The following is a 16207-nucleotide window of genomic DNA, read 5'->3' as shown; positions in this document are numbered from 1 at the left end:
TGCATTCTTGTTGGGACCAGCAGGTACTAGTATGTGGATGAGGCTGGAGACAATAAATGCAACTTCACGTTTATTCTTATTGGTAATTCATAAAATCCCCACAGAGCCTGAGACTTGTTTAGCATAATATCAAGACTATCTTCTGAGCTGTTTTCTTTCAATTGTAGTGTTGAGCGCATACTAATAAACCACATGTCAACCAAATACAGGGAGAAAAATATAACATATGAATTCATTGTATTTAATATTTCTCAAAAAGTACCATTTCAATAAACTGCACTTCTATTTAATTGCTTACTTTAAGTCATTGGGGAAATTATAGAGGTTGAAATGCAGTTCCCTAGTGCTTGGATAGAATATGACATTAATTTGCTGCCAGAAGGCTATACTGCATGCATGCTAACTGCATACATATCAGCTGCTTCATATAAAGTATCATCATTTTAGTTATTTGACTTAACATGTACTCTGACACAAAACAGACCTTAATTAAAGCAATTAGAAGAGAAAGAACACTAATCCTAGGCATACATTTATATGTTCTTATAAGACGTGGTCAGCTTTTGATCTTTTCTTGTGGTTAAAGTAACCTGCTCACAGAATTTTAACTGGAACTCCAATATATATTTCATCCCATTAATTTTAGAGAAAATACCCAGGCAGAAGTTTTCAATAATCCTTGAGGTGTTAGAATGTTGATAATCTGTTTAATTTTTTCATAAAAGTAAAGCTGTTTTGTAGTCATAGCATGATGATCTTTATGCATGAATAAAGAGATATTTCTTATGACGGCAAAAAATTGCATGAGAACATAGAAGGATATAAATGATGCATTCCTACAATTATGTAACTGAAATGCTACAACAACATGCAGAAATTGTTTGGGTGGGAGAGGGGGGAGGAGTATGTTCACAAAACTGTAAATATAAAAATTTCTGTGACAGTTAATTTGGCCATATTGAGAGAGAAGTTTGAATTCCAGTAATGCCCAGGGAACTTGGCCCAGTTCTTCTTTACTTTGACCAGGCCAGTGTTGATAGAATCCCAAAAGATCTTGCTGAGAATATGTTTTACTTCTTGTTGTTTCCTGTTACTTCTGAGTTAATTGCAAGTTCTCTGTTAATTTATTTGGAAGCTAAATCTGTAAGAAAAAAAAAATTATGCTTACATTGCACTGTGTCTTCAAGGCTGAGAGCTAAGATTTATGTGTGCAATAGAAACAGCAAGTGTTTTCTCTGTTCTAATAGCCTTACCCCAATTCTATTTTAAATAAGATACCATTTCTGTGGGTTTACTTTTTGTTATTGTTGTTGTTTTGTTTGTTTTTGCTGAATAGAAATAATTTTAAATTGCTGAGAATTGCTAGTATTAATTCTGATTATCACTTGTCTGACAGTATACCTAATAATGACCTTTTGGATTCTATTTTGTTTTCTAGCTGGTAGCTGGGAGTGTGGTGATGGCATTTGAGGAAGTGTGTCCAGATAGAATAGATCTGATTCACAAGAACTACCGAAAGCTCTGTAATTTGCTGGTTGATGTGGAAGAGTGGGGTCAAGTTGTTATAATCCACATGCTAACTCGATATGCGCGAACTCAGTTTTTAAGTCCATGGAAGGTAAGTTCGCAACTTCTTAAATTACTGCTGTGAGCCTGCTGTCTAAATTATTTCCATTGTTGGATTTACTTAGTCTTTTAAGATGCATTTCTATGGAGACTTTAGTAAAAATAGAGATTAAATACATAAGTCAGCTCTCTAAGATTTCACTAATACAAGGCATCTGCCTTTCTTCAGAGCCTGAGAATTCTCCTTTCATGTTATAACCTTTTCTTATTTACCTATGGCATATCCCATGGGTAGCAGAGATACTCCTTTTTCTGTGGTTCTTTGAGCCATGTTGCTTTTTGCTTTAGACAATTTTACGTGAGTCAAAATCAGAAATGTCTGCCATTCTGTCCTGAAACTGGGTAGATTCTACTTATATTGCAGATACTAGGTACCACAGCATAACAAACATTACACTACTTGTTTAGGTTTTGTTACTGTGCTGAGGCACTGTGTGAAGACTTGAACATATGTATTTAAAATGTGAAATGTAAAAAATGAGGTGGTTATTTTCATTTATATTATGTAAATATGAGTATACTTTAAAAGATTTAAAAAAGAGGTTGATCAAGACACAAATTCTTTCAATTCTTACAGTAAAGAGGGCACAGCTTAAGAAATTTATGCTGTTAACATTGTTTCAATACAGATCTAACCCTGAATAACAATTCAAATTAAAAGATTACTTCTGGAAAGAACTGTTTAAAATTGCTGTACAAGTCTGTTTGTTTGTGTTTTTTTAAGGCTTGGGGATGTTACTAGTGTTAAGTTTTACCATTTAATTTGAAACCCATTCATGTTTAAAAATGTACATTTTAGTGCAGATTATTGTCACTTGTAAGTAGTACATTAACAATTTCTTAAAGATTCCTTATTTCATCATTAGAATAGGGAATGACACCACCTATCACTCTACCACTGAGTTCTTTTTAGCTGTCTTTTAATATAATATCCTTTGCCTGGGAAAAAATAGAAATGCAGTGCTATTCTGTGTTAATATATGTATAATTTATTGTATGAAAATAATTATAAGGAGATATATTTGGACAAACAGTTCAGTCTGATTTAGTTTACGATTGTATTAACTTCTTAAAAAAACAGGGATTATAACGAATATAGCAAAAATGTCTGAAGTAGAACAATATTTCTGGGCTACTAGTTAGATGCTGAAGCATCCTTTTTCCTTTTCTATGGAAAGTAAATTATTTATAAGAACACATCTTCCCATAACATTGCTTAAAATAAGGAAAGTATTTTTAGGTAGTGAGGCATTTAAGTTATATGCTTTCCTAATGTCCTTGAGGCAGTGTTTATTACATGTTGATTCTTGGAAGAAGGCAACTTGCATTCTTCTCTCTGACATTTAGAGAGAATCAAAATTGATAATCTGCTTTACCTAAAGCTACAGTCCCACAATATGTTTCAGCCAGTTTTAGTCTGTAATTGGACAAAAGGAAAGTTGAAGAGGAGGTTGACCTCCTGTCTTGGATTGAGAGTTTGGAGTTCTTGATGGGATTTAGTTTCTTTAAGACTGTAATTCTTTTGTCACTGAAACTGGATGGATGACAGTTGCTGCTGTGGCTTCTGCTCTAAGAATGTAAAAGGTTTGTGTGGCAATACTGCCTGTGCCAACCTTAAATTAGTCATCAGTAGTATAGTATTAATAACACTTTGTTTTCACTTTCAAGATCTTCAGTATAAAATTTAGTTTGTCTACCTACTCAGCAATTTAATTAGCAGATTTTTTTTGTGGTGCTAGTTGATATGCATGCCTTTGTCAATACATTCTTAAATGAACTCATCATACAACAGGCCATCTTGTGCAGTAGAAGAGATTTTTAATTTAGTTTATTTGCATCATTATGGATCAGTATTTAGGCTGTTTATATGTAAATGTATGATTTGAGGAACAATTAAGTGTTGACAAAGTAGATTGCAGTCATATCAATTGCAGTGCATTTTCCATAATTTTTCTAACTGACATCTTTGATGATAAATAGTGGATGCCAAGTCAAAGCCGATTATACAGTGCACTAGGAATTCATGGCGCTGTCAGGGAGAAGACCGATTGACTTTAAATTTACATATTAATGAGAAGATTTGTTAAGAGGGTGCTTGACTATAGAAAATAACAGCATATTTATAGGGCACGACACTTTATAAATAAAGCTGATGCAGGAAAATGGAAATTAAACCTATCAGATTAATAAATTCAAGGCTGCTAAAATGCATATTTGCATTTTTATTCAGTAAAATTTTCCCTTAGTTTTTGAGGAGCATATGTTGCTTTTGTTTAAGTTAAGCTAGTTTCTAGCAAGTAATGGTGTAATGTTTGGAACTGATTTCTTGAGCATTTAGAAATCTTTAAAAAAATTTTGAATACTTTACAGTTATGGAGAAAGTTGTTTTTTTTTTTTTTTTAAGCAATATGCTTAACATTGTTGGAATTACCCATTAACCGAGAATACTTAGCTTTTTATTCTTATTTCTAGCTTCTTTGAGGAGTATACTTTTTAATAATAATAGTGAATAAAGTAAGGAAAAATGTCCTTGGTTTATTCTATTTGTCTTTAAATACTTGGGCGTGCTTTTTGGGTAGTTATATGCAAATAACACTTTCATAATTACCTTTTTTTCTATATGAACTGTATGTATTCTGCTTTAATGTGTGTTAGCTGAAATGAGACAAGACACTCATATTCTGGAGTAAAAATACCTGCTTGGGACTTAAACCAGCTAAGAACAACTCCAGGTTTTCTGGGAAATAAAATACTTGATAACAGATTAAGCTGAAATGCATCACAGTTTTAATGTTTTGTCCTGTCCTTGTTGCAGAAGTTGTTGGGACTGCCAAGCTGTTTGTAAATACCTCCTGAAACGTAACAGCTTGCAGCCTAATTAATACATAAAGATGGGTAAACTAATGTTGGTAGTTTTCATGAATACATTGAGTTGCAATGTAGCAATTCAGGAAGAGGTTTTTAAGCTGTTCAGCCATCCCTGTTTCTGCAAGGAGATGAGGATTGCAGGAGGTAGGAACTACTTCAGCTGTCCTGGTATGCAGAGTTACCACCAAACTTGTGTGACATTGGGGAGGGCAACTTCTGAAAACAGATGACTTGGTCAGAAGTTTCGACAGTCTTTGAATAGAGCAAGATGGAGCTAGGAGCTGCAGTCTTGAGAAACAACTGTGCCTCTCAGGGCCATTCAGCTTCATTTCAGACAATTGAAGATTACATAAATAAACTCTTGGTCTTCAGTAAGGATTGGAAAAGAATGGTGAATTCAGATTGATCATGGGCTTCAATCATGACATTCCTGATACTTAGGGGAAGCATGTCTCATGCTTACATTTTAGAATTATTTATTAAAGTATTGCACAGTTTAAAGTGCTCAGAATTTGGCATAATTGTTGGGCTGGGAGGGATGGAAGAAGAAATTAAACATGAAGAAAACAATCTGAAGGAATAAAGACTTTTATGAGAAAAACATGAAGTATTTGAATGTTTATGTATCTAAAAGCATGAATCATGAAAAGTAGCCCAGCTCTCAATAATTACAGGAAGAAATAGATTGCAAATATTTCTTTTGCTTGATTGTTCTAACAAAATACTGAGGTTCCTTCTGACCTCAGCTGTTCTGTGATCTCTTTGTCTTTTGTTAAATGCTTTTTGTTTCTTATTCTTGCAGTACTTTCTCAGTATCTTTCAGTTATGAATTCTTAGTGTATGCCATAAAGGTCATGATTTTGTGTGATGGAATTCAGTATCTAATGGCTGCTTCAGACAGCTGAGCAGTATCTAAAACTGCTTTAAATGTTTTATTTTTTGTTGTTCTCTGTGTTGGGGTGTGCACTGAGGAAACTAATTCTGAATGATAAAACTTCAAGCACAGCACACAGAAAGTAGTGTCCATCTTTACTTTTGTAGAATTCGTTAACAGTAATGAGCATCCTGAAACAGTTCTGCTGGTTTACTGCAGAGTTTAATAAAACTGAATTCTTTGCCTAGAAGCTGAGAACAGAAGAGAGGGGTGTATTCAGGGTAATAGCCTCCAGTTCACTAGGTTACGTAGATAAAGCAGTAAAAATGAAACACGTTAAAATATTTTAAAAGTATTTTATATGTATATCATAATTTAATAATTAATCAGCCTGAATATACCTTTTCCTTCTTTTGTTTTCCAACTCAGTAGAGGATCTACTAGTTTTATTATGCTCTTCTGCAGTAAGAGGGCATAGATGCCTATTTAAGAAATACTCAAAATGACACTCAATATTTAAGGATAAAATTAATCATGGTATGGCATGTATTACTTATTTAGCATATCATCTCAGTGGAGTTTCTTTGTAGATATACAAGGTGATATTCTTGCTGGTTTTTAATTTTTTCCCCCCTGCCTTAAAAGATTAGTGAGACCAGAGCATTCTGTTGACCCTAAACTGGCTCCTAAGAGCAAAAACTTAAATTAGGAAAACTAGTTTACAGTGAAGTTGTCTTATGCTGCTTATTTCTTCCTTTTGTAGTATATCTATCAAAATCTTCAGTGTGAATTGGGGCAGTCTGGATTCAGTTACTTTTCCCTTTTTATCAGAGCTCAGTACTTTGGGACCGTGTTCTTTTAGATTTGCATGAGGTGGGGTTAATGTTTAATATAAGATTCACTTATTTGAAGATATTTAGTGAAGTGTTTGGGGCATAAAATGGACTAGCTAGCTATTTTACTGTCACATCAGTTTTATTTTTTTCCTTTTGTGTGTCCTGCTTAGTACAATCAGAATAACTGAGTGCATAGATTCATAACAAAAAAAACTACCTCAAGCTGATTGTGGAAAGTTTGGATAAAAAAAAAATCTTCCAGCAGAAGAAAAACTGACAAGAGGGTTAAATTTTGGACACATTAATTTTCTGATTTGTTTTGCTTTGTGGCTGCTCAGCACTTACTGTTGATATAATAGAAGTACAATTGCAGATAAAAATAGCATTTGTCTTTGCAGTTGAATGTATTGCTGTGGTTTCTGTTAGTCCCATGACAGAGTTGCAGGAACAGCAGCAGTGAGTAGAATCTCTCTAGGCATGTTCTCTAGGATATGTATCAACTCCAACTAAGAAAGAAGCCCTTTGTTTTGCTACAAATTTGACTAGCAAAGTTTCCATGTTTCCATGCAGTACTGTAGTCTCATCTTCTTGACTCAGAGTTTCTTTTTATTATCTATATATATATAGGATAAGAGGTATTCTAGCCATCTGTTGCAGATAATTTGTTAAAATTGTTTTTATCTCTGTCTAAATAATTTTCTCTGACTTATGAAGACAAAAATTTATTGGAAGTAAACAAATATTTTTTATAGAAATCTAAGTATCAACTGTGTAACTGCTTATCATTTTGAATTTAAATATTAGATGTGGCAGATCCCCATCATCTCGTAAGCCACTAGAGTTTCTAGCTTTAATTTTGGCCCATTGAAGGCTACTTGTCATAGAAAATTGTGTAAACTGTATGAAATTAATGATTTGTTATATTACTTTGAGGCCTTCTTGAATGCCAGAATACTAATGAATTTTGTTCTGGGCATCTGTCTACAGAATATTACCTCTCTGTCCAGTAACTGTTGTGGCCTTTTCATAATTGTACCAGGTTTTTTCCTCTGTAGTTGGAAGAATTTTTAAATAAACTTGTTTAGCTACTTTGTGAAAATAAGCCTTTTTCTGCAGTGTGAGGAACACGTGTGTGAGGTCAGACCTTTGCTCTGAGAAAGCTTTAGGCTCCTGAGTCTGAGCCTGTACACTTCTTTTGTTTGTATTATCAGGTAGAATTCTTGACTGATTGTGGTGGCTCACTAAAGGACCATGGGCTATAGTAAATGTGGAAAAAATTCAAATTATTTGGATCATTCTTCTCTTTGGTAGTGTATGCACAAATTTGCTGCACTTTATGGTGAGCCATAAATAATGCCAGTACCATGTACCAAGAAGAGTGGGGGTAACTGTGGCTTGAATTATAACATATCCTTTTATCAATAGAATAGATACACCACCAGTTGTTAGCGTGAGAATAACGCTCACGTAAATCAGCAGATGTTTTAAGATGCTTTCAGCTTCTTTGCTTACTGAGGCACTACAGGGGAGGAGAAAAAAATTCCGTAATGCAGGATTTAATGGCTATTGATGATGTTTAGATGAGTATATCAGACTCTCTGGTAAGGGCAGCAAACTGCCACCTTTCAGACTGCCAGTCTATATGCAAGTACAGTTTATTCTTCAACATCATTCTTCATTCTTTATCATTCTTCAACAATTTAGGATAATTTTGTGTTTTAAAAATTTGAGTCTCTTAATTAACATATTGAGCTATGGCTGTAGTCCAGATATCATTTAAATATTGAATAAACATTTTAGTAGCTGTAAACAATCCTAAAGCTACATGAAAATGAAAATGGAAATAAATGTATGAGTATGTTGCCATGTATGGAAAGTGTTCTCACTGAATTTACCATTTAAAATCATGTAATTTTTTTTTTTTTTTTTTTTTTTTTTTTTTTTTTTTTTTTTGAGAAAAGGAGGTTGAGTTGCTTTAGTATACATGGTTTGATGTAAGTGGAGTGTGTACTCGGAATGGTGGAAGAGGAGCACAGTGGTGGCTAACAGCTGGCCTGGAGTCCTCACAGTCATAGATAACCCTAATTAGAACTTGGCAAGTCTTGGCCATTAGGGGTGTGGACAGCTAGTGGCCAGTTAGCCAGGTGGCAAACAAATTCAGCCAGTCAGGACCAGCTATGTGGGCTTTTGAGGACTGTAGAAAGGGAACTGCACTTAGTAAAATTTGCTGTTGCCACATGAACCTCGAGTGTCGTGTGTCCATGTTGACTGTGACAGAGCACTGGTAGCAACTGCAGTTCTGTACAGGAACTGCACCATGAGTGATGTGCAGTTCTGAAGACCTGGGATCATCCCTGCCCCTGCATACCCTGTCGGTAAATCATGAGAAGTGGTGACTGCTAATTCTAGAGCATGTAGTACCCTTCTCTTGGTTGCAGTCCTAAACTAACTAACAATTAACTGGTTTTCTTCATGGTTCACTTACTTTGCAACCCTGTTGAAGAATATTTTTGCTTGGCAGTTGGTTCACATTTGCTTGCTGTCTTGATGTCTTATACTGCCTCTTCAGATACTTAAATTTTAACCTGAAAAACAGGTCAAGCATTTTATCAAACATCAGAATACAAATTCCACTTTAATTTTTGGATTTGAGAATAGAAAGAGGTAAAATTTTAGCTAGAAGCAAATGGTATCTTTTTTCTTCCTTCACTTTTCTTCTTAATTTTATTTTGCAGTATTTAATTTATCCCTTCCTGTTGTTTCCTGTACTTTCTTCCTCTTATGCTTGAAATTTTTTTTCTTTTATTTTCTTTGCATCAGTAGTCTTTGCATTGTCATCGTGCCTTTTCCCCATACTATTGAAAAGAAGGGTTTTTTCTTGGTAAGACTAAGCTATTTTATGTTTCACTCACTTCTGTTTTTAGGAGTATGAAATTGAAAGAGGAGTTTTGAATAAATGAAAGTGATCTAAAAATCATAATGGATTGTTTTGATTCTATCTGCAAGTGTCACAAGACTTTATTACTAACAGTGATTGTACATTTGAGGTTGCTGAAGAAAGATGTTCATTACTGCAGCATATTTAAGTCTTAGCCCCTATTTTTAGACACCAGTCCTAGATTTAATTGCTGCTTCTTAGAGAAATAAGAATGAACACTTCTTCAGTTTTCACATTAGTTTGCTATGAAATTACTTTGCAGAGATGTTACTGTAGACCCCTACTTCCACACATGAAGGTGGGGTCTACAGTACCATGTGTGATTCTCTTGTCTAAGAGGTATACTATAAAAGTGTCATAAATATGGGTTTTCTTAAGGATGTTTTACATTGTTTGGTTTTTTTTTATTTTTAATTAAGCTTTTCTTTCATTATCTTTTCAAGTTTATATTTAGAAGTTATGTTATTGGCTAAGTGAGGTTGTAAAAGCCTCTGCAAGGCTGAGTTGAAAGTTTTGAAGAGTTTTTCAAGTAATAAATGTGTTTACATACTCATATTTTGTAAAATTATGGGGCTTTTTTTAGAATGAAATAAGCATATTCATGTGAACTGGGATTATAGAGGCTATTGCATAGATGATGATATTATTAGTAAACCACAAATAAAACTTGATTTATGTATTGTTGATCATGTAACTTTTATACATTCTGAAGGAAGCTAAGAATGAGATAAATAAAAATACCTTAATGTTAAATTTCACCTGCCTTAGTCAGATTCTCAAGCCTGAGTAGGTGTCTTAATTCCTTTGTATAGCTTAAGTGTTAAAGATCACCGTTTTTAAAAATTTGAAGCTTTTTATAGAGAAAGCTTTTTTGAATTGCAAATAAAATCTTATCAAACTAGTAGAATTTTATTGTATATTCCTTAACTGAAATGAAATTGATATTTTCTTAAGAAATATAAAAATGTAAATATAAACATAAAATTGTAATTATAAATATAAAAATTGCTGACTATGAAACATGGATCTCCAGAGGTTAATATCACAATATAAGCTGCCTTGAAATACAAGTCCTTTTACTAAAAAATGCCTTGAAGTTTCCCTGAGAATTTCCATTAATACTTCAATTTTTATTAACTGAAAGCATGTTTATCTTTTTTAAATCCACAAATGTATGGAATCCAGAGAAGTGTGCAAATCTCTTACCAAAACCTCAAAATTAAAGTTTCCATTGTAATTTACTAGAATTATATTGTATCTTCTATGTAATTATGTTAATATATTACATTTTCAGTACAATTCCATTCATTTGAATAGAGTTCAAATGAATGGTGATCTGAAAAGTAGTCCTTGAAAGAGGGTACTATTTGAGTTGAAGTCTGTTTCAGTGGCTTCAGATCTGCATAATTCTGCAAGTCCAACTGAACTCGTAGGTTTTCCTTCTGACCTCTTAATCCAAATGCTAATGAATAGACTGGTGTTATAATTGAAATAAAAATCATAATATATAAGGAAATCAGAATAACTGTGATCTTCCAATCTATATTGAATCTTCATCCCAGTGTTGTTCACTTAAATGAAAATATGTATGTACTTGTGGACTTGCATAGGAGCAACAGGTCTAATCTTTGGGAGAGTGACAGAATGCAATGTTACATAATGTGATAATTTTGTATTGATATTTTATATATATGTGAGATAAGCCATGTGTTGTTATTTATATTGTGCATTACTTAATCATTGCATTCTGGAGGTCCTGTGGCTGCCTGTTTGTTCAGGAAATCTTCTTACAAATTCTTCCTTGATAAAAGAAATGTCATATCCCAGACCACTACTTCATTAACTGAATATTTTTATGTTCTGTGAAGTAGAAGGGATAAATTAAGTTTCTAAAATTCTTACTCACTTTGAAGTAACTTTGTTGCTGAAAGCTGTAAAGGCATTGTGTCCAAGACCACACAGAACATATTGTTCTGGTCTAGTGAAAGCAAAGACACCAGCTTTCTGTCCATTCAAAAATGGGTACGGTTTGTAAAAATTTCTGTAAAATGCATCCTGGTTCTGTGACCCAGTGTGTTTCTTATTTGTCTTGTAAAATCCTCAGCCTGTTCCTTTCCAATGGTTCTTAACACATGTGCCTCAGAAGTTTGTTAGGTGTTAAAAATTGTTTTCTTTCAATGTAACACAAAAATGTTTCAGTAACTATTTTTAAACAGGAAAATATTTTGAGTGTTTATAGTTTTTCCCTATGGAAGGGTAAGTACATGAAAATTTTAACCTTTGGACAGACTAGGATTTGATAATTCTGTAATCTAGCTGTGTGTCCAGTGTTGTTCAAAATGCTACAAGATGCCCTTCCTAGTCTTCTTCAGTTTTCATGTATTTCCTGTAGGCTCCATAACTTCAGAGTCTGCCAAATCCATGCAGATTTTTTTCACGTTTAAGGGAGAATAAAATGGCACTAGAGGCTTACACTTAGGCATTTGAAATACTTCCCTACTTCTACAGTGACCTCAGAGTCATTACTAGGTTTTATCAGTCCATTCAAGTAGCACAAGTTGTTATCACATGACTGATTATAAATTGCAGCTTACCTTAGAATGAGTCAGTATACTTATGCTGGCTGTTTAGTACTTGAGAGGAAATTATTACTTACGGGGTGGAAGATCTGGTCCCTTTATTCTTTATCTCTTCAACTCCCTTTGGCTTAATAAGGCAAACTTGTTAAACTTTGCTTGTGCCCTCTAAAGCCTCTCTCCAGCCAGGCTACACATTATGTTGGTTACACTTTACTGTCTCGAGTGTTTTTTTCATGTGAGTTTGTGTCTTTTTTTAAGACCACTAACAATTCTTGTCAAGCTTTATCTCTATGACAAGCCTGAATCATATTCAAGGATTTGTTGTAGAGAAGATGAATTCTCCTACTAGCATGTGTCAGTTAACAGGTGTGATTGGTTGAGGTCTGCTCTTTCGTCAGAAACTTCTCACAGCTAATCTACTGAGTAACAACAGGTCTGTTCTGGTCTTCTGATAATCATCAATAAAGCATGTGGAAGGATTTAGGTAGGCATGTTATATACAGCATCAAAATTTCAGGTCTATCTTATGTAATGCATTAATACTTTAAGTAGTAAACCATTCATAGATTATCCACCCTTTTCCCTTTTTAAATAAACTATTCTTCATACAGCAGGTGAATACTGATCTTGGTGGGCTAAAGCAGTTTTTGGTATTGCCTTCAGGTTCACCAAATAGTGATTAATTCCAAAATTCTTCCTACTTTCAAAATCTAGCTTATCCAAAACTTGCTTGAGAACAGTTCTTGCAAATATTAGGAAGGTCTCTGGAAGATAGTGATAGTCATAGTATGCCAAAGATTTTGATACAGGCATCAAAAGAAAGCTGTGAGTGTATTGCCATATGAAACTGATGAAACTGAAATTTGTAACTTCAAATAATTTGTACCTAACCAAGGAACACAATTATTTGAATCATTTTTTTTCAATACAAGATGGAGTTAAGGCTGGCAAACTGGGAAAGCACTATGTATTCATGCTTTGGATATCACTGAAACTTTATTTTAACTCAGTATGTGGGTGTGTGAAGCTCTGTTTGGAGGTGATTGTAGTATTCACATAATGTGTTTACAAATTCAGTATTTTACCCTAAATGGAAGTCACATTCTCAACTTTTATGCCATATTAAATGTAACATCTAGAAAAATTTCAGTTAAATGTTAGCTTATTTACTTAAATAAATAAATTATTTATTTTTAATATTTTTAATACATTATTTATTTTTATTTTTCCATTAGCCTTTAAATAAAGGCTAATGGAATTTGCTATCTGTCAGATTCTTCATTTAAGCTGTTAACACTTAACAACACTTAACAACATGAAGATGTCCCTGAATTGTATATCTGGAATAATGTAAAAAATAATTATGCTTGTTCTTCCACACTAAAATACTCACTTCTCTGCTGTGAATAAATCGTAGTAGATGGGGAAGGCACAGAGTCTATTTGCAAATTGTAGTCTGGAATACCATGGTTTCAGTTTTTAATCATTTTATTCTCCCAGGATTCTGAACTTTTTAGTCATTTTGCAATTTAGAAAAGCTGTTAACTGCACAATTAAATCATGTGCTACTACAAATTGCTAAGTGTATTTAATGTGGTTTAACTAACAACTGCCACTTTTCTGTTCTGTTTACCACCTAGTGCTTTTGCCAGTAGTTCTAGTGATCCTATGACCACAGGGTCAGATCATTTTACTACTCCTGGTGAAAATAAAGCATCCTTTCAAAAAAGCAAACAAAACACACTTCTGTTGGACTGATTAGTCTTAAATCAGCTGTGAAACTGCATCTAAAGGGATTGAAATGACAACAGAAAGCTTTGGAACATTTGAATCTAGTCACAGAATACTCATGCTATCTTTCCATTGTCAAAAAGGATCAGAGGATTTATTTTATTTCTGATAAAGTTGCTAATATGTACTGGTTATCATCAGTTCATGTCTGTGAAAGTAAAATTTGAGTGTTGCCCATATCTAGCATTTCTTCAGGGATGTGTGTAGAAGTATATTCCACAGTCTAGTGTAGTTCACTATAGACAGTGGAATTTAGAGAATAAGTGCATAGGAAATCATCTGTCAGATGTTGATTCAATAGTTAACTAATTAATTAAAGAGTTAAATTAATAAGTAAAACAAAAAGACTTTCGTCTCCCAGAGTAAGAGTCTTACTTTCAGTCCTCTGCTGGCAGGAAAAATTTTGATGTTAATAGTGTTTATATTTCCATTATACCCTATTCATGCCTTCTTTTTCTGATTGAAGTTCAAGATGTAGGCCTAGTATCAATGTAATGCTACTCTGATTGCTTTTCTTCTCCAGAACACGATAGCAGTATTGTTGAGCACGGAGGTGCTTTCTAAGATCTCTGCACAAGGCTTTCCCCTTTTGTTAGAACAAAGAGGCTTTGCTTGTGCTTGCCCCCTTGAGGCTGGTTCTGTGCCACTTCAGAAGAGAATTACTGCTTGTCCCAGTCTCTTTCCTTAGTACAGGCTTCAGTACTTGTACTTGTAGGTTTATCTGAGCAACAGTTCAGCTAGATATCTTAAGATGAGGTTTTGGCTTGGTGGTCTGAATTTTTGGTGGCAATTTAATGTGTCGGAGTTCAGTTTCAGATTTTCTGCCTAGGCTTGAAATGAGTGAAGAGAATCCTAGAATTATGTTCTATCTAGAAATAAGCCAGGCAGTGATAGCAGAAATTACAAGAATAACCTAGTGCATGCCAAAACAGACTTGCTTACTCAGGTAAATGCAGACTTCTGAGCTAGTTGGAAGAGGAAGATGAAAGAAATGTTGAAAAGGCAAATGAAATATTCTGTGGGCAGGTGAGAGATGCCTCACAGTCAATAGTCTTCATTCTCAATTTACCAGATGCCTGCTGAAAATACAGTACAGTGGAGAGGAGCCAGTCCAGGAGGTTCCTGGATGATAATGCCCTGACACAGCTGGTCAGGAGTCAATAAGATAGTGCACCCTACTGGAACTGCTGTCTTTCGAGCAGAGGAGGACTGGTGGGTGATGGGATGTGATTGTTGGAGACTCTCTGGGCCACTGTGATGACAAAATGGCAGAGCTTTCCATTATCAGAGAAGTAAGAATGTGCTCCAGCAAAACTGCAGGGGGAAAAAGTATTAAGGATGAGGAAAAGACTGAGATGCCTTTTCTGAAGTGAAGAGGACAGTAATTGTAAAACCAATTGTTCTCAAGGTACCCAGCCCCTGATCTGTAAGACAGAGAGAAGGAGGAAAATGAAGCCCCCATGATCCAATGGGAAATAGTGTGCTACACCACTTACACATGCACAAGTCTGTGGGGCACATAGAATCCACTCATGGGTACTGAAGAAGCCAGAGCCTGAGCCGCATTCCATCATTTAGCAACAGTCCTGCTTAACCTTGAAGATCCCGGTTCATTGGAGATTGGCAAATATGACACCCGTCTACACAGAGGGTTCAAGGGGGGATATGGGGAACTGTCAGGTTTGTCAGCTTGACCTCAGTGGTGAGCAAGGATATGGATGGAGCAGGTCGTCCTGAATGCTGTTACATGGCATATGTGGGGCAACCTGAGGATCAGGCCTAGCCAGCATGTTTATAAAAGGCAGGTCCTGCTTGGCAAGTTTAAGCTCCTAGTATAATAGGGTAGCCCACTGATGAGGGAAGGCCTTTGAAGGTTGTCAAACTGGACTGTAGTAAAGCCTTTGAAAATGTTTTCCACTGCATTATCCTGGAGAAATTGGCAGCCTGTGGCTTGGATGCAGGTATGCTTTGCTGGAGGGACAGGCCCAGAGGGGAGTGGTGGTGTATGGAGTTACATCCAGCTGGTGGCTGGTCACCTGTGCTATTCCGTAGGGCTTGCTACTGAGGCCAGTCCTGTTTAATGCCCTCACTGGTGACCTGTGACCCTCAGGCAGTGTGCAGGTGACACCAAGCTGGGTGGGAGAGCTGATCTGCTGGAGGGCAGGAAGGCTCTGCAGAGGGGTCTGGGCAGACTGGATCATGGCCTGAGGCCAATGGTGTGAGGTTCAACAAGGCCAGTGCTGGTCCTGCCCTTGGGTCTCAGCAACCCCAGGCAGCTCCACAGGCTGGGGCAGAGGGGCTGGAAAGGCCCTGGGGGTGCTGGTGACAGTGGCTGGACATGAGCCAGCAGTGCCCAGGTGGCCAAGAAGGCCAATGGCATCCTGGCCTGGATCAGCAATGGTGTGGCCAGCAGGACCAGGGCAGGGGTTGTCCCCCTGCACTGGGCACTGGTGAGGCCACACCTGGAATCCTGCTTCCAGCTCTGGGCCCCTCATGATAGAAAATACATGGAAGTCCTGTAGCAATTCCAGAGAAGGGCAATGGAGCTGGCAAAGCATCTGGAGCGCAACTCCTGTGAGGAGTGGCTGGGAGAAAAGGAGGCAATAACCTGAAAGGAAGTTGTAGCTGGGTCAGGGTCAAGCAACATGACAAGAGGATATGGCCTCAAGCACCAGGGGAGATTTAGATTGGATAT

At 35.8% G+C, this 16207-nt stretch overlaps 1 protein-coding gene across 6 annotated transcripts in view; it reads left to right on the top strand.

Moving 5' to 3' along the window:
- The window catches only part of AP3B1 (adaptor related protein complex 3 subunit beta 1), a 152912-nt gene that overhangs the window by 37332 nt on the left and 99373 nt on the right, over nucleotides 1–16207 (top strand). For all 6 annotated transcript variants that reach the window (XR_014951448.1, XR_014951449.1, XM_021531843.4 and 3 more), the window contains exon 7: nucleotides 1439–1618. Coding sequence is in view for 4 of the 6 variants with exons in the window: in XM_021531843.4 (XP_021387518.3) it covers nucleotides 1439–1618 (180 nt within the window). In the remaining 2 variants the exon portion in view is untranslated. The remainder of the gene's footprint in view (nucleotides 1–1438; nucleotides 1619–16207) is intronic.

The sequence above is a fragment of the Lonchura striata genome, chromosome Z (genome assembly GCF_050655825.1).
Source record: "Lonchura striata isolate lonStrDom1 chromosome Z, ASM5065582v1, whole genome shotgun sequence".
Classification (NCBI taxonomy): Eukaryota; Metazoa; Chordata; class Aves; order Passeriformes; family Estrildidae; genus Lonchura; species Lonchura striata.
The sequence above is the reverse complement of the archived record's forward strand: the minus strand, read 5'-3'. Positions and strand labels throughout refer to the sequence as shown.